This window comes from Penicillium concentricum (genome assembly GCF_028827145.1).
Source record: "Penicillium concentricum strain IBT 3081 chromosome Unknown utg000001l_segment0_segment0, whole genome shotgun sequence".
Taxonomy (NCBI): Eukaryota; Fungi; Ascomycota; class Eurotiomycetes; order Eurotiales; family Aspergillaceae; genus Penicillium; species Penicillium concentricum.
The window spans coordinates 1,646,289-1,667,171 of NW_026622754.1; the positions used below are offsets into that span (position 1 = coordinate 1,646,289).

General features: G+C 47.0%; 7 protein-coding genes across 7 annotated transcripts; 3 read left to right on the plus strand and 4 right to left on the minus strand.

The window, feature by feature from the left end:
• Nucleotides 1-5: 5 nt before the first annotated feature.
• Nucleotides 6-1,221, minus strand: N7517_000627 (isopenicillin N synthase family dioxygenase; the record flags this gene model as incomplete). The annotated part of the gene is made up of 3 exons (XM_056718357.1): nucleotides 6-56; nucleotides 120-763; nucleotides 843-1,221. 3 exons carry the CDS (start codon nucleotides 1,219-1,221, stop codon nucleotides 6-8), a joined length of 1,074 nt encoding a protein of 357 aa, XP_056582492.1.
• A 478-nt stretch (nucleotides 1,222-1,699) lies between these two features.
• Nucleotides 1,700-3,660, plus strand: N7517_000628 (nucleobase cation symporter-1 family protein; the record flags this gene model as incomplete). The annotated part of the gene is made up of 6 exons (XM_056718358.1): nucleotides 1,700-2,139; nucleotides 2,210-2,314; nucleotides 2,367-2,742; nucleotides 2,796-2,938; nucleotides 2,990-3,060; nucleotides 3,122-3,660. 6 exons carry the CDS (start codon nucleotides 1,700-1,702, stop codon nucleotides 3,658-3,660), a joined length of 1,674 nt encoding a protein of 557 aa, XP_056582493.1.
• A 924-nt stretch (nucleotides 3,661-4,584) lies between these two features.
• N7517_000629 (uncharacterized protein) lies at nucleotides 4,585-5,430 on the plus strand (the record flags this gene model as incomplete). Its single annotated transcript, XM_056718359.1, has 1 exon — nucleotides 4,585-5,430. The coding sequence occupies one exon, from the start codon at nucleotides 4,585-4,587 to the stop codon at nucleotides 5,428-5,430; it is 846 nt and encodes a 281-aa protein (XP_056582494.1).
• Nucleotides 5,431-6,918: 1,488 nt separating this feature from the next.
• On the plus strand, nucleotides 6,919-7,653 carry N7517_000630 (acetoacetate decarboxylase family protein; the record flags this gene model as incomplete). Its single annotated transcript, XM_056718360.1, has 1 exon — nucleotides 6,919-7,653. One exon carries the CDS (start codon nucleotides 6,919-6,921, stop codon nucleotides 7,651-7,653), a length of 735 nt encoding a protein of 244 aa, XP_056582495.1.
• A 352-nt stretch (nucleotides 7,654-8,005) lies between these two features.
• N7517_000631 (Aldo/keto reductase subgroup) lies at nucleotides 8,006-9,184 on the minus strand (the record flags this gene model as incomplete). The annotated part of the gene is made up of 3 exons (XM_056718361.1): nucleotides 8,006-8,045; nucleotides 8,103-8,642; nucleotides 8,748-9,184. The coding sequence occupies 3 exons, from the start codon at nucleotides 9,182-9,184 to the stop codon at nucleotides 8,006-8,008; spliced, it is 1,017 nt and encodes a 338-aa protein (XP_056582496.1).
• Nucleotides 9,185-9,803: 619 nt separating this feature from the next.
• On the minus strand, nucleotides 9,804-11,788 carry N7517_000632 (oligopeptide transporter; the record flags this gene model as incomplete). The annotated part of the gene is made up of 7 exons (XM_056718362.1): nucleotides 9,804-10,434; nucleotides 10,515-10,701; nucleotides 10,777-10,916; nucleotides 10,969-11,077; nucleotides 11,148-11,296; nucleotides 11,357-11,549; nucleotides 11,605-11,788. The coding sequence occupies 7 exons, from the start codon at nucleotides 11,786-11,788 to the stop codon at nucleotides 9,804-9,806; spliced, it is 1,593 nt and encodes a 530-aa protein (XP_056582497.1).
• Nucleotides 11,789-12,861: 1,073 nt separating this feature from the next.
• Nucleotides 12,862-20,008, minus strand: N7517_000633 (uncharacterized protein; the record flags this gene model as incomplete). Its single annotated transcript, XM_056718363.1, has 4 exons — nucleotides 12,862-13,064; nucleotides 14,982-18,446; nucleotides 18,965-19,595; nucleotides 19,688-20,008. The coding sequence occupies 4 exons, from the start codon at nucleotides 20,006-20,008 to the stop codon at nucleotides 12,862-12,864; spliced, it is 4,620 nt and encodes a 1,539-aa protein (XP_056582498.1).
• Between the last annotated feature and the right edge of the window lie 875 nt (nucleotides 20,009-20,883).

Here is a 20,883-nt window from a genome sequence, read left to right on the forward strand (position 1 = left end):
GATCTTCACGGAGAAATGGGCTTTCCGTGGGCGAGTTCAAGTCGGTTTCGATGCCACTGGATGTGAAAGTTAGGTACATCCAATTTCGAAGTATCGATGGGGGTCTGGGTAGGACTTACCTTTCCACAAGAGATCGGTCCATAAAGCGCAGGATGAGCCTCATCAATACACGAAGGCACAACCCGACAAACTGAATCCGGATTGAAACCCAGGAAGAAAGGCATCGAATATCTCGAGGTAGGTTGACGATTATAAACCCTATGCACCGTGGACTTGAACCTATTATTCGAAAGACGCTGCAGTAAATCGCCAATATTAACCACGATCGTGCCAGCGATAGGACGAGCATCGAGCCACTCATCACTGCCAGATAGGACCTGCAAACCGCCAGACATATCCTGCCACAAAAGAGTGACGCACTGGATATCGGTATGCGAGCCGATGCCGACATCAACATCCTCGTTGCCTTCGAGTGTCTCGACTGGTGCAGCGGGGTAATGCGTGTAAAGCCCGTCTGCACCGGGGTTTGTGATCACCTCGTCAAAATAATCTTCCGGCATGCATAGAGCGAGAGCAAAGATACGGATGATCTTGCGCGCGAGCGTGAGACGCCTCTGGAAGAATTCAATTGTGGTTTCCTGGAACCCAGGGAGATGGCTTGTTGTATCCCATGCAAAGTCATCGCCGGTGGTCAGCGTGTCTGGATCAGAGACAGTTGGATCGTTGCTGAGATTGTAGCGCAGAGAGAATGTCTCTTTACGATCTGAGAATGTTCATTGTCAGTTATTGGTAATATGATAAGGATAGACCTGCCCTGGTGGGGGTGAAAGGGGAGTATTTACCCCTGGTTTCGGTTTTGTTAATTTGGCTGCTCCCCAACCCATGCCATCCATCTGCATTCTTTTGAGTCTTGCTTGAGGCTAGCTGTTTCTTTTCGATCGGCTGATCGAAGAAAGCTTTTGCTTGGGATAAGGCTTTCTGAATGAGCTCTTCTGAAATACCATGATTTTTGATATAGAAGAAGCCCGTGTTCTCGGCCGCAACTCTGACTTTGGACGCGATAATCTTTCTCGCTTCTAGATCTCTGTCAATAGAAGCGAGATCTATGATTGGAATCTCATCCTCGGTTGGTAGACGCGGAGGAGCAGTTGACACCCGGCGGAATTCTGACCCGCTGAGCGTCAAGAGTTCAACTTGGGTGTATTCGAGCAGGGTTGTCATGACTATTTCGATATATGACCAATACTAAGTCGAGAATGCTCGTGAATTTATCCATCGTTCTTCCCCCGCAATATGTTCGTAAGATTGTCAAGTCAAATTCCACCGGTGACCGTCGGAGAAGCATTGACGGGAATCGCCGGGGCTATCTACGCCTGCGTGTGGCTGAAATGATAAGCCAAGATAGACCGTTACATCTGTGACATTCGCTTTTTTTTTCTCGGAGATAGTATCGTCGGCGCCTCCTTGGATAGTTATGAGAGTTTTTGTAGACCAGTGGACAATTGGGAGTTGACTGCTTATCAGGTCCATTGGAAGGGGGCTAAATAACCCTAAAAACCATATATCTTGCGTGTACTTCTCTACCTCCCCCTTTTTATTCAAGTTTCAGAGTTCGCCACTAAGATCAGCACTCGAATTCCACCTTTTACCTTCTTACTCCTTTTTCTCCACATTCTACCCCACCAAATCCACCGCAATTATGTCCAAGCTATCGCGGCTCGATGAGCTCTTAATAGTGAAAAGAGCTGAACGAGATGGTATTCCTCGCCCAGTGGATATGCTTGACAATGACTCTATCCGACCAACACCAGTAAAGGATCGAACATGGTCCCAACTCACCTATATCATGTTCTGGTTCTCTGCGACTGCGAACGTCAGTAATCTGTACACAGCTTCCACGGGTATGTCCATGGGATTAACCATGTGGGAAGCCATCGGATGCTCCTTCGGTGGCCAGATTCTTGCCGGTGCCTTGATGGCAGTGAACGGGCGTGGTGGTGCTATGTACCGCATTCCGTTCCCTGTCCTTTGTCGCGCCAGCTTTGGGCACTGGGGAGCATTGTGGCCGACGTTTAATCGTGCGGCCATGTCAATTGTATGGAACGGTGTCAATTCCGTTCAGGGAGGACAGTGTTTATAGTGAGTTTATATCTTATCTCGTTTTCCCCAGGGAAGCGCCGAGGGTGTTGTTATTAACGTTCGTTTCTAGCGTCTTTCTCCATGCTATATTCCCTTCTATTGAAAACATCCCCGATAAGATGGGATCCAAGTCGGCTTTGACTTCAGCACAGATGATGTGTTTCTTCGTCTATTGGTACCATAACTAGTATCCCAATACTTGATCTATTGCTCACCAGTCCCGACAGGTTTATCAACTGTGCATTCTTAGTAGTGCCTGTACCAAAGATGAAGTCCCTGGTCTATGCCAAAGTTGTTGTCTACTTTGGCGCAGCCTTTGCTATGCTGGGATGGACTGTGTCTCTCGCCGGTGGCTCTCTGAAGTCAATCAATGCGCCCTCGGAGATCAAGGGCGCCGAGAAGAGTTATCTTATTTTCAAATTCTTCTTCTTGGGACTCGCAAGTTGCGGAACTTTTATCTCCAACGCGTCCGATCTCCAGCGATATGCTACAAAGCCTAACGATGTCCTCATTGGCCAATTTATCAGTTTCCCACTGTCGAATTTCCTAGTTGCTATTCTGGGCAATCTCATCGCATCGGCTAGCAAAGAGATATTTGGAGAGGTTTGTTATATCAAAAGCCCCGTTTAAGACTTTAGACTGACGGAATTTCCTAGCTCATTTGGAACCCGCTGAACTTCTTGGATAAATTGATGGAAGGAGAGCGATACACCTCCGGTAACCGCGCCGCCTGTGCCTTCATTTCTCTGGCATTCGTTTATTCGACTGTCTTCTCTGCCATTTTCGAGAACTCTATCCCGTAAGAATTCCTTTTTCACACCTCTCTACGCCAAACACTAACAATAATCAGTGCGGGCAACGACATTGCAGCCCTACTACCAAGATATATTTCAGTCAAACGAGGATTCTTCATCTGTGCCGGTAAGAAAAGAAACTTGAACCATCCCACTTGCCAGAGCCCAATACTAACAACCAAACCCAGTCCTCTCCTACGCCATCTGCCCCTGGTATCTCCTCTCATCCGCCTCAATCTTCATCACATTCCTCTCCTCCTACCAAATCTTCCTATCGGCCATCACCGGCATTCTCATTTGCGACTACTACGTAGTCCGTCGAGGTCTACTCAACATCCCAGCCCTCTACGTCTCAAAACCAAGTCCGTACCGATACTTCCACGGATTCAACCCGCGTGCCTTCTTGGCCTACGTTATTGCTATTGCGCCCAACTTCTACGGCTTCCTTTTCCAGATGGGTGTCAAGGCCCCTCTAGGTATCCAAAGATTCTACTATATCGCTTATCCTACCGGCCTGATCATCGGGTTTGGCGTTTATTACGCGTCCTGTTTAGCTTTCCCCCCTGCTGATATGGAGAAGACATCTGGATGGATGGAGCCTAAGGACTTTGTCGAGGATGATGATGTTGCTGGGAGTGACGGGTACATTGACGCTGTTGACCCTGGTTACGCGGAGAAAGGGGCTGTTGCAGTCACTAGAGCAGCTGATGAAAAGAGTTCGTTTTAATGAGATATGTCTCTTTGGCATCTGGGGGTGCTTATATTGCAGAAAGAAGCATGATTAATATTTTGGTGCTATAGCTTAATGTTGCAGATGATACATAGAATTTGAGACATTTAATTTTCTTCTACGCAGTTCGCTTTTCTTATGTTAGCTATGTATGCTAAATTGAATGGGCGCTCTAGTTAACAAGAAATTGAGGCTCTACGGCACATTACTCTAATTTAACATCCGCTCCTTGCTGCTAGTGGTTTTGATGCAAAGTTGGGTTTCCGCAGGCAAGAACCCCTAATTTAAGGGGGTTAGGGGCTACCACCCCCGGGGGATTAGGGACAGTACCTGCCCAGCCTTGCTCAGCCCTACCCCGGTGGGCACCTCCAGGGCAGTGCCCGGCAACTGGAGAAATTAGTAATAAATTAGTAATACCCCCGTTGCCCTGGATCGGCTCCCCAGGATTGGAAAGTGAGTTATGCTCCCGACTCCCGAGGTCCGTGCCGAGGTAGCCAGTTCACCACTTTTCCCTCTTCTCCCTTCCAATAGCCAATAACCTCAATCCATATTCACCTTAGTACTCATGGGGGGCTCCAGTATACAAAAACAGCCGTGTGTCAATGGTCGTGTTCCTTCTCCGTTGCCTTGGGTCAAGGAGAGACGAAAGTATCAAAATGCAACAGCACAACGTCGACGTCGTCAGTAAACCACGATTCATATCGCCAGCTCACCGACGATTGGCCAGCTATTGGTCAATAAATACTAATATGCTCTGCTATGGTAGGGGCTAAACAAATGGGACTTATTGCACATAATCCCCTGGGGTCCCATAGAAGGCACAATCACGCAGGCGAAGGCTCCTCTGAACCAGCTGCGGGGAAGATCCCAGAATTCCGACTTCCCTCAATGATACCGAGTAGCGGGCTTTCCAACCAGCATATGATCAAGTCATCTTCTCCCAGATGGGACATGCTGCTACATTCTTTAGCCTCAGACTCAGAACGCACAAATGTGGCTTCCATCATGGCTGCTGAAAATCTGGGGTTTAGAGACATTATTAAATACGGGATTATTCTTATGGGCTCAGCCATTGACTCCGACTCTTTCGACCGCGCCCTATGCGCTCCTTTGACGCCCTGGGCGGAGTCACTCACCAAAACTTTGGGCGGTCTGGATATCGGAGCCGTATGCAGTGCTGGAATGCGCTTCTTGGCAAGTTTAGAGGGACCAGCCGATCATCCGTTCGGAATTTCTTACTCCCTACCTCGCCCTCATGAATTGTCGCTCTGCGGTATGAAACCGCCCCTCTATTATACCTCCCCCGCCACCCCATGGCTGACGTTTGCGTCTGCCTGCGTAATCAATGCACGCCTTTTATCGATTCCTCTTGCGGAGATCATGAACCCTAATGCCCGATCTCCGTCCTCGGGCGGCTCGTTTCCCAGGATGGCTTTGAGCCTTTCACCGACCTGGGAGCAACTCACGATCCCACATTATCGCTATATTGATACGCTTCCATGGCCATCCGTACGGTCACGACTTATCATATCATTACAGGGAAACCCTCCCATGATCGACCACAATGAATTTGCCAACGACTTGGTACACAATGGCATCCGGTGCTGGATATCCTCCAACGAGTCCTGGCCCGAAGGAGATGCCCCATGGCACCCTTACTGCTGGGAAGTTATGCCGTGGTTCTTCGAACAATGGCGGTTCATCTTTCAGAATTATATGGATGATGCGGACTCGTCATATCAATACCAAAAATCACGAAGTATTTGATGCGTTATGAACATGTGTTGAAGCGTGAGGGATAATACTCGTAGTTATATTATTCAGTTAGTAAGCGTGGAATACAAACATTCCTAGAATTATGGTGTTTCCGTGACTATTTTGCACATAACTATGTATCTTGTTTTGACTGTTCAAGGTTGTTCGAGTAATCGATTGTAATAGCTTGGTAATCGCCCAAGTGCCCAACACAGCTTCCTGCGTTGGTGCGCCCCAGTCAACGATAAATCTAGAAATTAGGTACCTTTTGTATGGGCTTATCATACAAAAAGTACAAAAGGACACAAAAATTGATAATATCCATTCTCATCAACCCTCAAACTAACTAAAAAGATAAATAAGAATACTATTATAAGTATGATTAAACCATTCTAATACTAGAATTAATTCTAAATAATTTATGTGAAAGTGTGAGGAGCATATTAAAAAAGTACCATATACAAAAGTTGTAGAACTTAAAATGTTCTAGTACTTTAAGTATACTTAATATTCCTGGTCAATATTATTATTTACTTAACTAAAGGCCTTTAAGTATATATATATATACACAACTACAACTTCCCTACCTATATGGGGGGTTGACAAAAATGGATGTTGTTAATTTTATATCCTCTGTACCTTTTGTATGACAAGCCCATACAAAAGGTACCTAATTTCTAGAATTATCGTTGACTGGGGCGCACCAACACCAGGGTGATGTTGGGCGCTTGGCACGATTACTACATACTTTCTTTACATAGCTCAGAAACAACTAGTTCTCCTGATTATGATGCGCATAATTTCGAGGTATAAATACTACTTGAGTTCACCGGTCTTAAATCCGTCCGGTACGTTCGGTTTTTTACTTAAATTTATGACGGATTAAGCTAAAAAGGCCAAGAGATGCCAAGCCGATTGCGGTACAGTAGATTTTAGAGGCCATCACGCCATCTAGATAATTTACTCGCCCTCTTTTACCTTCTCGTCATATACTAAGTAAGATATACACTTTTACGCGCCGCCTTCATAGTGATATCAATTTTATTAACACTGTATTATAGATGCGGGGCGAGTGGTGGCCCCGGTTGTGCCTAGCTTACTAATTTCAGTCAACCGAATGGCCGCTAGAACATGTTGTAAGCTTGTCAGCATTAGAGTTTACTGTGGAGCTATCACCCGCCCACATTCCTTGGTTCTGACCTACTTTATACAATTGGCTGATTCCAAACTTGTGTCAGATCACATTATTCCCAGAGAGCTCTCTGGAGTTAACATCGGATATTACGGCAACTTGAGATTCCGAGATGCTGTGTATCGTAGCAGCCGGTACCCGAATGTATGGCACATATGTACTACGTACGTACGGAGTACAGAGTACAACGTCATATACATATTTTAGGTGAGTGGAAGTATAAAATAGGTTGACAATCACTTCCAAATACCTAGATACTTCCAAGTAGTCTTTATATTCTGTCTTCATAGCCACCTTAGTCTCTCAAAATGCCTTTTGGAACTCTCTCCGTGACCGCCAATGGCGTCCCTCAATTCGCTCCTCCATATAAGACGAACATCCAGCATTTCACCGATGTCACCCTCCTCAAGATCGCCTACCGCGTCACCTCCGCCAGTATCCGTCATTTGGTACCAGATGTGCTCGAGCTAGAAGATGAACCATTGGTTTATGCCATGTTAGTCGACTATGGCATGAGCACCGTCGGCACATACAAAGAGTATATCCACAATGTCGAAGTGACATACAAAGGCAAAACCTACGACTACTCTCTCTCTTTAATTCTAAACAACGAATCCGCCATCCTCTGCGGCCGTGAGCAATACGGCTACCCCAAGCGTTTCGGATACGTTTCCCTCAACATGGATACTAGTTCACACATATTCCAGGGCCATGTCGAGAGACCGGTAGGACAGAAGATTGTCAACTTCAATTTTGCACCCTCGAGTCTCCTTCCTGCTACGGACCAGAATATCAACGCATTGAATCTTCGCGTCATTCCCTCGCCGCTGGCAAACCAGCTACCATCGGTTAAAGAGCTGGTTCCCACCGTCATGGAAATCAAGACGAAAGAGGTCTGGCTTGGGTCTGGGTCTGTCTCTTTTCCGGAACCTTCTCCGTTCAATCCTCTGCATGAATTGGAAATTCTCCGCTACGAGCCGGCTGTGCTGGTTCGTGGAGCGACGTGTGTGCTTAACCAGGCTACAGAGGTTTTCCAGTTATAGATAATGGTTGGCTAAAATATAGAGGTGCTATGGGGGTCCTATCTACAGTTATTAGGCGGGCTTTAGCTTCGATGTTTCAAAGCCAGGTTCGCACTATTGTTGAAATCAGTACTCGTCATCACTTAAAAATTTTGATACCCCGTATAAACTATTTATAGCACTCCAAAGCAATTGTATCGCTGAGAGAAGATGGCATTACTTGGACCTCTGGGCATGTTCACAATGAAATTGTTTTGGCAAGGGATGATCAGATACTATCGGACTTGGTCGTGTGATGAACTAACACTAGGTTGAATCAAACTGACTGGCAATCGTAAATACATATTGGCTGTGTCAAGCAACTACTACCCGTCTAGAGCGGCGGTGTATCGGCAAAGATATTACCCATCATTCTATAGTAACGGTTAGTAGGGAACCCCAAACATCGACAATAACAAAAGGCAACTTACATAGCAGGGTACCGAGTCCCAACAATCTCAGTTCGCTCTACCAAGTCTCGAATATCTTGAACCTCATTGTCGGTCAGCTCTAGCAGAGCAGACGCAGTGTTCTCGTCAACCCTCTTGGGGGACCTGGTTCCTGGAATGGGGAAGATATCAGGTCCCTGGGCAAGAAGCCACGCAATAGCAACCTGTGCAGGGGTACTTCCATGTGCCTGAGCCACAGTCTTCAACCCTTTCACCAGCTCTAAGATCTTGGGGAAGTTCTCCTCGGAGTACTTGGGTGCCATACGGCGGAAGTCACCCTCGGGGATATCAGCGGGAGACTGAATCTCTCCAGTCAATATTCCACGGCCGACGGGGCTATACGCCACAACTGCGATACCCAACTCGCGGCAGGTATTTAGGATGTTGACAGTGGGTGACTCGATATCCAGTGCAAAGGCACTGTACTCCACTTGATATGCGGTAATAGGATGGACAGCGTGGGCGCGACGGAGGGTTTCTGCTGAAACCTCAGACAGGCCGATGTATCGGATCTTTCCTTGGCTATATGGTCAGACAGTTAGTGATGCACCATTATAGTGAGGCTGGAGAAAGTGGGGGCTAAGGGAAGGAGGAGGGGGAAAGGGTGGTGAGGAAGGGTTATCATACTTCTTCAACTCCACCATAGCTTCAACAGTCTTCTCAATAGGCGTCACTCCATCCGCACGATGACAGTAGTACAAGTCAATGGTATCAACACCAAGTTTCGCAAGACTTTGCGCGCAAGCCTGCTTGACATATTTGGGGTCAGAGCGGACAGACACGCCGACCTTCGCGTCCCGCTTGAGAGCAAACTTGGTAGCAAGGAAAATGTCGTCACGCTTTCCAGAGCGCTTGAACCATTCCCCAACGATGGCTTCGCTATCGCCATACAAATCGGCAGTATCCCAGAACCGCTGTCCGGTGGCATGTGCGTGCTCCAGGAGAGCAACCTTTTCGTCAAGGGAACCTGCTGGACCGTAGGCTCCACCGATACTCATCAGACCTAGGCCAACAGCAGATACCTTAGGGCCGTTACGACCAAGGGGTCGGATGGGAATAGACATTGTGGAGGGATTGTGTAGAGATTGGAAGATGGATGTTCAGAGGGAAAGGTGCTGAACTGAAATACAAGTTACACATGGGAGATTGGCACTCTTTATGTCCCCATGCAATCAAGGATTTCAATACATATGTACTTACTATATTTCCGGAATTCGATTAATTACATTTATGAACATAATTAAAAAATACAAGTCGGACTTAACGGACTTAGACGTTGGAATCCACATAGCTCCTATATCCCCGCTTCTTAAAGGTGTCATATAAATATTACAAAGTAATACAAGTATACTGGTCTGTTTGACTCGATACCAGTAGTTTGAATAAGTGTGGGTTTAGTAAAAAAAGGGTGTGTAAATAGTAGTTCGGTCATTCTCTTCTCTCGATGTATCAGTACATAAAGATTCTTGATCAGGGAACACAAGAGGTACTATATACTATATGTATGACCAGGATGCGTGGTATTTCTAACGGGGTGCGTCCTGGTCTCCCAAAGGCCTACGATCGGTCTTAGAAGACCTCACAGTCACCTATGTGTGTTGGCGATGTCTATTTTGAACAGGTCTTCTGTGTAAAGTATGTAAAGTATGGAAGCCGTTATTGGATGTTGTACTACCTTTGGGTTTATCTTCTGTCGTACTTGTGGAAGATCACCCAAAAGAGGCAAGTTACCACAAACATAATTCCCGTCACCAAACCCCAGCTCACAAGCAGGAGGGGATTGTGAGACAACGGAGAGAAAGCAATTCCGAGAATCGAACCAATTGCGGTCATAAGTGCATATATAGACTGAACCACGCTCTTCATATCCTTCGGGGCCTGCTTGTAGGCGTATTCATTCCCCGTAATGAATGCAAAGATCTCCGCTAGGGCGATCAGCACATACATTGGTAGAGTGACGAAGACATTCACATGGTTAGGAAGTCTATGGTCCGAGGCTTCACACTCTGTCGGGTACTGATAACAAGGTCCCGCGTGGTAGATCATCGCCTGCACAGCGGTTCCGTATGCAAGGCCTAGGGTCATGAACAGCAATCCAACGGTGATGCGGGCCATCGGCTTGAATTGGATTTTGCGCCTTTCCAAGGCTGGATATAATACCTTTTGGACTGCTATTCCGAGAATGACAAGGGCGATTGCATTACTTGTTTTGATGGCGTCATTGGGGATGCCCATTGTTTGCATCTGGGCAGCTTGGGATATGCCGTTGCTAGAGGCTTGGCCAATGCAGAGCCAAAGGGCTGGCCAAGCACAGCTGGTTTGGGGGTTCATGGGTCAGATCCTTTCATTTTCGTAGAGACATAAAAGTGGTAGCGTAGATAAGGAGGAACACACCAGACTTTGACAGCCTTGAAACCTGAGCAGATCCCAGCGTGAAATTCCTCGGTCCATGGGACGGTTTGGTTATAAACTGCTTTTTGATACGCCGGAGATGATGCCTTTAGTTTGAATCCATTCTTAATTGAACAGCCCACGACTTTGCATGCAGTTGGGAGCACTGTTCCAGAGGGTGGGGTTTGTACTATAACCAGGACTCAATTAGATCAGTTGAAGGGGATTTCGCAACAATGTGCATTATTTAGAACATAGCACGTACCAAATGTCTTATCGCCAATCTGCAGTAGAATAACCGACAACAACATGCAAGTGAACGACACTATGTATGCTGCCCAGAAACCAACCTTCTCTTCCAAGACGGTGGTGGCGATACTACTCAGAGAGCCAACATTGAGCATCCTAGAATATCTAACATGAGATTCAAAATTATAGACCATAGGGGGAGACGAACCAAAAGTAGACGCTATAGATATAGGTAAGTGTTTGGTCTCGGGTTATCACCACCCGTTCGCCCTTTTGTGTGACTTGAATCCGAGAGCTGACCTCGTCATATTGGTCCGCTAAGTACTGTATCAATAACAATGAAATGAAGGATTCTCGATAACCGAGAGAGGTGGAAGAGAACCCTACCGATAAAAGGAACAATGGTCGACTGACACCCGCCAAGTCCAATCGCAATTAATACCAACCCAGTGATGAAACCAGCGGGTCCAGCGCCTGCTTCCATAGCTGGGGGGATAGATGTGAGGAGCATGGTTGCCAGCCCAATCAGGTAAACACTATAACTCAGAGAGAAGCCGGGTTAGAGTCAAGTTATGGAAAGAAGTCGGATAACGTACCCAGTTGACCATTTGATCATCCTATATCTTCCCCACCACCCATCGGCAACGGCGCCAGTGAGCATGGGCAGCAGATACACAATCGTCGTAAATGCATAATTGATCCGGGTAGCTGTTGCCTCGCCGAGGCCAAGAACTCCGGGGATTCTATCGCTGAGTCCGTATTGGATTGAGTTTTCTGTTTTCCGTATATCTAGATGTAAGCGATCTTGCCTATTAAAAGTGTTAAGGGGACACGAGTGACTCACGAAACATAGACTGCACACCGTAGAAGCTGAATCGTTCAGCGGCAGCAATCAAGCAAGCCAGCCACACTCGCCCGGGTAATTTGTCTGCCACATTTGGCAGGTTTTGTAGCTCCTCGAGGGTTGCTACACGAAGTTGTTCATTGGGGTTTTCGCCCGTGGACTGTGTCTGTGATTCCGTCTTCATAGCGTGATGGTCAGCAAGTAGATAGAAAGCATAGAGAGTACGAGAGTACGGAGCAAGAAGCTGGGTCTTCTACAATAAATACCAAATAATTTTTTTCATTCTTGAGGTTTCCTTATTCCGAAGGCATCATCTCCGGCGTAATAAAACGCAGTTCATAATCAAACTGTTCCATAAACTGAGGAATTTCACGCTGGGATTTACTCAGACTTCAAAAAGATCGGAATCTGAGCTCAATTTCAAAGATCGATCTTGTAGGAAGCCAATAAGAATGCTACATAATCATTTGACACGGAGTCCGGAGTTGGCCCACCAAAATTGAGTGGTGTTTTCGGAGTTCTTTTCTACTCTAGTTCCAACTGGATCATGGTTCGTTGGATCGGATCATACATATTGATTCTTTGTTTTATTCCGAAGGGTTAAATAATGAGCCAACAGAGTTGATAATTATATTAACAGTAATATCCGGTCAACGGACAAGGGGAGGGCAGGAGGACGTGGGTAATACATATATCTAAATTCCATCAATGTTCTGGCAGTAAGAGAGGTATAACAGCTGCGACCGGAGAGGAGGCCGGCAAAGAAGGCTAAGAGAGCAAAAAAAGACAAGCCACAGCAGAGAAAAATGTCAACGCTATTCCCGCAGCAAGGGAGATGCAAAATGCGACCGGAGAAGTTGAAGATTTGATTAACCGCTAAGCTGATCCATAGCGTTGTTGCGGAGAATTTGGATCCGTTCTAGTAAGGCTGGCGAAATACCCTGTTCTGGGGTTTCTTTGAATGTGGTAATGAACTCATCGTAGCAGGCTAGAAGCTCCTGCCTCTGAATCCTTGGGACTCTTCTCCATATACGTACGGGGATAGAGATGTTGGCCCTCTCATCAATGAACCCAATGACATCTTCTGAAACACTCTCAAGGTCGTTAAGTGTGTCATGACAGAAACTGTATCGTAATTTGTAGTGGCGTACAAAAAACAGACTTCCACATGTCTGCGTGCTGTGGGTTTGTTCTCTCTTCTCGGGCGATGGTGGTTAGATCCAGTTGGACACAGTCGCCGTGCACGGCGTGATTTCTTTATGTATCGCTGTCGAGGTCTGCCCATTCGTCAAGTGTTGATCCTCTCATGATGAAGTTTATCATGCCACTTTGGCTTTCTAGCCTATCGAGCCTCTCAATGATACTCAGACCGGCACTGTTGTCGACGGTGCGGAGGGGCTTGTTGAAATGCACAGGCTCGGGCTTAAATAACTTTCGCTTCATGTTTTCAAGTGGGCTTTCTGCTTGGTGTTAGTAAAGTACTATTTGTTTGCACATTTGTACGGTTCACGGATTCAAACGTCCACACTTACTGTTTGATTGATCGGGGGTTCTGTAGCATACTTGCCAGGGGACTTGGCAGCGGAGGATGAAAACACTGCAGGATGATGAAAATGGTTCGTGTAGAAGGATGATCTTGAGGGTACGGATGACACTTAGTCATAACTCTCTTATTCCAACCTTGGAAGGTTCCGTTCCAAGGTTGGACACTGCCTGACCGGAAGCTATCACCTTCTCGAAGTATACATGCCATTTCCATTTACATTTGTATACTAAGAAAAGGGGTACCTAAGAAGTTAAGGCCCGAGAAGCCAAGGAAGGGTAGGGTGTTAGAGTATATAGTACACCAGTTTAAAACTATGAACTATATAGGCTTAATACTACTTCTTATCTGGTCTTTTTAGTGGTCTTTTGTGGCTTCTAAAATAGGAATAAAACTAGTTTATAGTATGGAATTACCATAGAGTATCTAACTATGAGGTATCAATTAAATATACTTAGAGTATATATAAGGTAAATAAGTTAATAGAATTTTGACTGGAGATTTTAATTACTCCTAACCCTAAAAAGTGAGAGTGGACTAATTTACTGGCAATATAATCCAATGAAAGAGTTGTGTCCAGGTGGCACACTTAGTACACATGTGCAGGGAGGAACCTCAGGGGGAATACAGGCTACGGTATACAGAAATAGCAGTAAAATTATCAAATTTACCTCATGCGTAGGCACGGAAAGAGACAATATACCCTTAGAAAGTACGGAAGCTAGGGATCTGCAAGTCCTAAATATCGCACCCCTTTTATGGACCTTCAAAAAAATCGGGCTCTTTTTACTGCTAATTTCTACTTTGTCCACTCTATTCTGGTTAGCTCTCCCTGGTCCTACACTCTGAATCGAAAAGAAACTGGACTATATAGTTCACTAGAACCACAATAACTTGTGTGAGATATCTGATGTGGGTCAACTTCTGGCATTCAAATTGGGGGCCAAATCGGTTATTAAATTGAGATAAATTGAGAGGCTTTCTCCGCGAGTTCGTTGTGACATACCTTCATTTCTGCGCAAAGACTTCAACCACACCTATTGGTATCACGTATCCCGTCACCGGTTATATCGCCACGGCTCAACCCAGTACGTTATTCCAAAGCTACTTGGATAGTGGAGCTAGCAGCTGATATTGTTTTACTCGGTCAGGATATCGGAGAATCCCCGCTTCTTGTCAGGGCAGTACTGCTAGTCCAACCTGATATCTCCTTGAGTTCCTGTCTTCATATCGAGCCTAGAGAATATTCATTCCTCGCGATCATGGATTGGTTGACGAGCCTATTCACGGGAAAGGATTCTACAAAAGCAGACCGAAAAGCCAAAAGGCGAGAGAGTCAAAGACACAGTCAAAGGGTTCGTGCACGGGAGAAGGAACTCCGACGTGGAAAGGACAATAATGCTAAAAGGGCGAGCTTTTTCTGGGGATCGCCGGGTCAGACATATGAGAGTAATGTTCGAGGTCCGGGCGAAGGAGTTTAGATAATCAGATATTTCGCAGAATGATGAGATATACATTCTTGAATGGGATTTTGATTGGAAGCGTTGAAGATACATAAGTACATCGACCCTTCCGTTGAAGCTCCTCTAGATGGTATAATTTTTAGTCAATCGACTCTCAACTCCAATTAACACCATGCTTTGGGGTATCACCCAAGCCTCATGAAAGAAACCCCTATACAAAATCAACCACAGATGCGAGATGAGCAAGTATAAAAGGTCAATAAACAAACCGAAATAACAACCTTGTATGCAAATGCAGTATAAAAACAAGACTAATAATAATAAAAATCAACGCCAAAACACCGATACTAAAATACATCAGAACCGCATACCCAAGCCAGCATAATTTGTGCGCGAAGGGGAGCTCCCACTGCGCGTACGAGTTCCATTCCCATATACTCCCAGTCGGGGTGCAGGCGCATAGACCTGACCATCATGTTGAATTAAAGGACCTGACAAATTGGGATGATATAGGTGATACTGATGGGGGTAGGGGGGCAGCAGGCGAGTCGATCCATGGAGTCGGTGTCGTGCGTCTCGTACATCAACGCGGTGTCCGCCAAAATGCAAATACCGCGCTGGCTCGAGCTCCTGGTTCCAGCCCTGGCCGGGATACTTCAGTCTCTCATCCATGGAGCTGAGCTGTCCATGTGAGGACAAGGGTGGGCTGGGGTAGTTGGGATCTGCCTGGAGAGCACTGCCCAACAGGGGCAATTCGGCTGTCCAGCTACCAGTCCCGGCGAGCATTTGTTGATGCTGCATGCTCGATGGTGGGGTTGGAATCATCTCGGCGGCCTGTTGGTAACTTGGAATTGGAGAGAACCGCGGGGGATACCGAACGGGTTCTGTGGCCCATGATTGGTGAGAGTACCCGGAAGAGTTACGCGACATTGGCTCGAGAGCGGAGCGCTCTGGGGCTGAGCCCATGTGTATGTTGGGGTCAGATAATGGCAATGCGCCTGGCATTATTGCGGATGGGTGAGCAATGGTAAAAGGTCCAGGGTCTTCTGAGGCGGTTATTGGGCTTGATGCTAATTGAGAAGATCTTCTGCGGCTTTGAAAAGCGACGGAAATGTTCTCATCGTATGGGAGCGGTTGTGGGTAGGGAAAGAGGGATGGTACGCTTGCAGATAGACCTCGTGGGACCTCCAGATGTGCCATTGAAGCACGCCGAGAGGGAGCCCGGGATCCAGGTGCGGTATGTAAATTTGCTCCCTGATGGTAATTTGGCATTTTGAACTCGGGCTCACTGTAGGTTGATCGACTGAGAGGCTCGGTCATCAATTCGCCAGACACATCATGGGCTAGTGGAGACGTAAAGGTGTAGCCCGCTTGGCTTTCTAGCGACTCAGTAGACGGTTTCATCTGCAACCCGTCATTCGAATTCAAGCCGCGAGCTGGATTCAAAGCCTGCGAAACGGGAACCGATGATGGGCGGCGTTTCACCGTAGGGTCGACCTCCAACATTCGGCGGGTAGCCACATCCGCATACGTTGGCATATTCTCTTTATTTGCTGGTGGAGAGGTGATTTTAGGCTGCGGGGCGTCAGCAGACGCTTGAGAGTTGCTAAACCGACGCACTGCAGCGAGTGCTTGTTCAGCCTCCGAAGCCGGCATCAAAGAGCTCGCAGTTTCGGCAGCGGATGTGCGGCTTGATGATCCTTTTCCTTGGACTGAGGACAGTTTGACCAGCGGGGTGTCGGCCTTGGTATCTCTAAAGCGACGAGAGCCTTTGTTCCGCCTGTTTGTTTGATTCTCTCTATTTGACCTTGGCTTTGAGTGTCGATTGACCACCTGCCACTCCGATAGGCCAGTGGTGGGAGGACTCGATGAGGGAGGTGTCTTGGTCGGTTTCTCCGTGACTTGGCTCATTTGTGACATGGCTGGAGATATTCGAATTTCCTCCGTGGCTTCCCCATCCGTTTCATAGCCTTCTTCGGATTCGTATCCAGTCTGCCTGAATATATGTGGTGGGAAAAGCTCTAATCTGAACTGGGGAGATGGCATAATCATCTCCTCTGGAGATTCCGCTCGAGGTGACCCGAGATCACTCCAGTTAAAGGTAGACCGGCGTGATGGACCTTCGTCGGCTGAAGAATCGCGGAAGGATGACGATGAACTGCTGGACCTGTCGAAAACCGACTTTTGGTTCCGGATAGAGTGGTGTGAGGAGCTTGGAGACATGTTCGCTATTTCTTTGCTTATAAACTTCGTCAATTGTCGCAAATTCTCTCGTGTCTCACGGACTATTAGTGGATGGAGATCAATAGTTGCCTTCTTTGGGAATAGCTCAAGCAGTCGTGAAGCGTGAGTTTCGTACTCTCGGTAGTCCCGGACAAGACCACAGTCTTCATAATGAGCCATCCGCTCCATAGCAGCTTCATAAGATGTGATGAGAAAGCGAGTGACAACAATCAACCAAGTATCGAAGAAGCCAGGGTCATTCTTGCTCATGGTGCCTTTGTTCTCCTCGTCCTTGATTCGGAGCTCATCACGACAAAACCCCTGCACCACACTGTGAATCTTGACTACATCAACCACCGATTCGTGACGGTAGATAGAGAAGAATCCTTCTTGGCTGCTCTCTGTCAGGGAATCTGAGAGTTCTGGAACAGTCTTCACATCGGAGCTCATCTGGTCGCCCTCAAAACGATTCATAGACGATCGTTGCTGGAAGAGAACGGCGTCTGAAATCCGTTCAACCAACCCATAATGAATGAGAGTTCCAAGTGTGGTATCGAGATCAGGATCTTCTCCGGCCTGGGCACTGGTCTGTATCTCCAAATTCTCTGCGGCCATAGCCGCACGACCGAGGTTCAGAAGACCCACTGGCACCTGGTGGCCAAGAAACGAGAGAAGATTAATCAAGTGCAGCGCCTGTTTTTGCTGCAATCGAAATAAATCATTCATGATGCTTAAGAAAGGCTCTGCAAGCTTCTTATCCGTCACTTGAGATTTGACATGATACTTTTCAATCGGTTTACCCGTTGCATTAAGACGGTGCCCAATTGCATGGATTGCCAGAGGCAGACATTCATAATACTCAACTATCCGGGTAGCCTTGGATATTTGCTCGGGTGTCGCTCGTGTAATCCCAAGATCCTTGAACAAAAGCTTGCAAGCATCTTCCACTTGCAACCGCGAGATCATAAGACAATAGGGCTCGTACAGTCGCTGTTTTTTGCGCAGCGTTGTGTCGACTGAGGTGTATATAATACTGCACTGTTTGCTCCATGGTAACACCTCCCTGAACTTATTGAGATCATCGTCGCGATCGAAGGTGACTCCATCGAAGACGAGGAGCCAATCTTTGCGTGTCTGAAGCCAAATGCGGACTGCATTCACGTACTTCTCGGTCTCGTGATACTCGGTGTTCACGGTCACCTTCTGTTCAACCAACGTGGCTGCTTGTGCAATCTCCCAAAAACACTTGTATGTCGATTCACGGGACTTGGCATCAATCCAAAATATGCCGCCTGGGTAGCAGTCACGCTGAGTGAACACGTACTGCCGCGCTAGGTGTGTCTTGCCGGAGCCTGGAACGCCGGATATCAGTACGGCCATTGTCTTTTCCGCACGGGCCTTGGCTTTGAACAACCGATTGTGCAATACTTCAAGTTCTTTCTCCATTCCAAAAAAAGTAGCGTTAGGGTGAAAGCCCGGGGGGGCCACGAATAGGGACGAATCCTTGGTGGAATAATGGGAGAGTTGGAGAATTCCACTGTTTCCCAGATCAGATACCGGGGAATTTCGACCTTCTGTCGCAGGGCCACGGGGCGGGGATAGTATGGTTTGGTCTATGATGAAGTCAGCCAGGATGACTCTAAGAAATATCATGATTCTCATATTGAGAAGAGTGAAGGTCAGCTAGTTTGAGGACATGAGATAGGAGCCACCCTGAGGACAAGACCAATAAACTAAGTACAAAAAGAACGAGCACAATTTGAATTGTATCAAAAAATAATAGAGTGGATTTGCAAAAAGTATTAGGTCGTTTGACTGCGTAGCGAATGGCCAAGAGGGTCATAGACAAGCATTGGAACAAACGTGAGTAAACTGAGCTCGAAGTAAATGCAGAACAAAATCAAAGACAAATCCGCAAACGCTCGCTGGAAATATTCATCGCACAGGAGGCTCCTCAATCTCATAGTCCCTCAACGTGACAGACACTTCCGGTGCAGGGAGAAGGTATGGAGCCCTACCATTTGCGTTCAAATTAGGCATGCTTCGGTTATGGGGATCATCTATTCTTGCTGTAATATTTAGCATCCGAAAGACATAACATCAACAGGTACAAGCTTTGTGAAAGACTCACCGTCATAGATTTCCCTAGCCTTGGCCTTCTTTTCTTGAGTACGGGCATTCTTCTCTTCCACCCAGCGATCCGTAATCACAGCAGGAGCCTGACGTGAGTATCGGAGAATCGCCTCAGCCACAACCTCATAGCCCGCCGCATTGTCATCATCAAACTTGCACATATGGCTGTGGTCGGCCTCGATACCCGCCCGCTCAACACCCTCCATGTACGGCGCGGCTGAGTGCTCGTCCACGATCACTTCGCGAGTACCACGCACATCGGTAGACCGTGTTTCATGGAAGAAATAGATGTGGAATCGACCCATGATATCAACAAAGAGACTGTTGATGTGCTGCAAGGTTTCATTGTTGGTCCGCAGAGCTTTAACAAGCTGCGGAGATCCCTCCAAGAACTTCTTCGGGAGCACAGCACTGCAGATATTGTGCAGCAACAAACCCCATTTCGCAATGTCAGATCCATTGTGAGGTGTACCGAGGAAGAGGATGCCAAAGGTAGAAACATAGACTGAGCGTAGATGCTCGGTCTTCTCACTTGAGAGACTACGGGAGTATATCAGGGCGCGCTTCACAATCAGGCCCCCCAGCGAGTGGCAGATGAATACTATTGGACGGTTGGAGCAATCTCGCAGCTATAGAAATTCAGGTCAGTACTTGAGGCTCTATACCAGCAAGGAAGATATCAAAAGAGCAACCAAAAGCAGTAGTCGAGATGCAAACCTACATTTCGATTAGCAGCGAGACTGGAAGCAAGAGTCTCAGCGTGGCTGACGACTGAATCACGCGAAGCTCCATCTGTGAAGGCAGTGACGTTGGCATTGTAGCCATAAGTAAGAATTCGGGGACGCTGTGAGGCAAGCACGTCCGGGAGAAGGTCTGTTGGCCAGAAACAACCGGTGTTCTTGCTGGTCCAAGAGTCGTGAGGGTGTCCGTTGAGACCGTGAACAAAGACAATATCGATCGTTGGATCATCGCGCGGGGTATAGATCTGCGTCAAGCCAAAGACCTTGATGGCCTTTGGATCGACGATACGGGGCTTGGACATGGCAATGGATGGTACAATAGCAGAGTCAGTATACTATTGCCATAGTATATGGAGTTGAGAGAGAGAAAGTCTTCGAGGGACTTTGCTTTTATAAATTTGTGCAGGTGACTACTAGGGTAAGAGGGTGGTAACTAGGGTGACTGACCCAGGTCAGCCGGACTATTTTAGTCGATCCATGGGGTTTCTGCATCGATTTTGAATCCCGGGGGCTGCACATCATTTTCTTTCTCTTGTCTTTGGCTTTACCTAGTTGAACCCCGTTCTTTGCACAGCCCTGATCGGGTAACTTGCCAGGTACCGTGCCACTCCCGAGGTCAGACCTCGACTTGCCGTTATTCATAGATTATATCCATGTATGTTGCATCAATGAGTATGCCTTGTTCGGGGTATGCTGCCTTGCAATATCGCTAGTACCCCGGTAGCCAATGAGTCATGTACTAGACCAACCATCCATGGGAAATGAAACACGGCTAATTTTGGCACCTGGGCAATTTTGAGACTGATGTTTCTGTATGTAATATCATTTACATGGTTTATGGGCATCTGGATACTGTAGCCTATTCATGCTCAGGGTAAAGAACTCCATACAAGACAGGGATATAGATGCCCAGGCAGAAGTATAAACAAGCATGGAAACAACAGATATCAGATCCAACGGAAATAGGGCGCAACTTGATCCTATAGACATACCACTATTTACAGTCACCGAACTGGATTGTCTTATGAGAAACCCTTTTACCTCTACGGGAGCCCGCATGACCAAAAAAGGCAATGCCCACATGATGTCTTGGTAAAATACTCTGCATTAAGTAGTTCTACTCTCTTTAAAGCATCTTGCTTCTTCTGGCCAGTAGGAAGAATCTGCACGTAAAAGT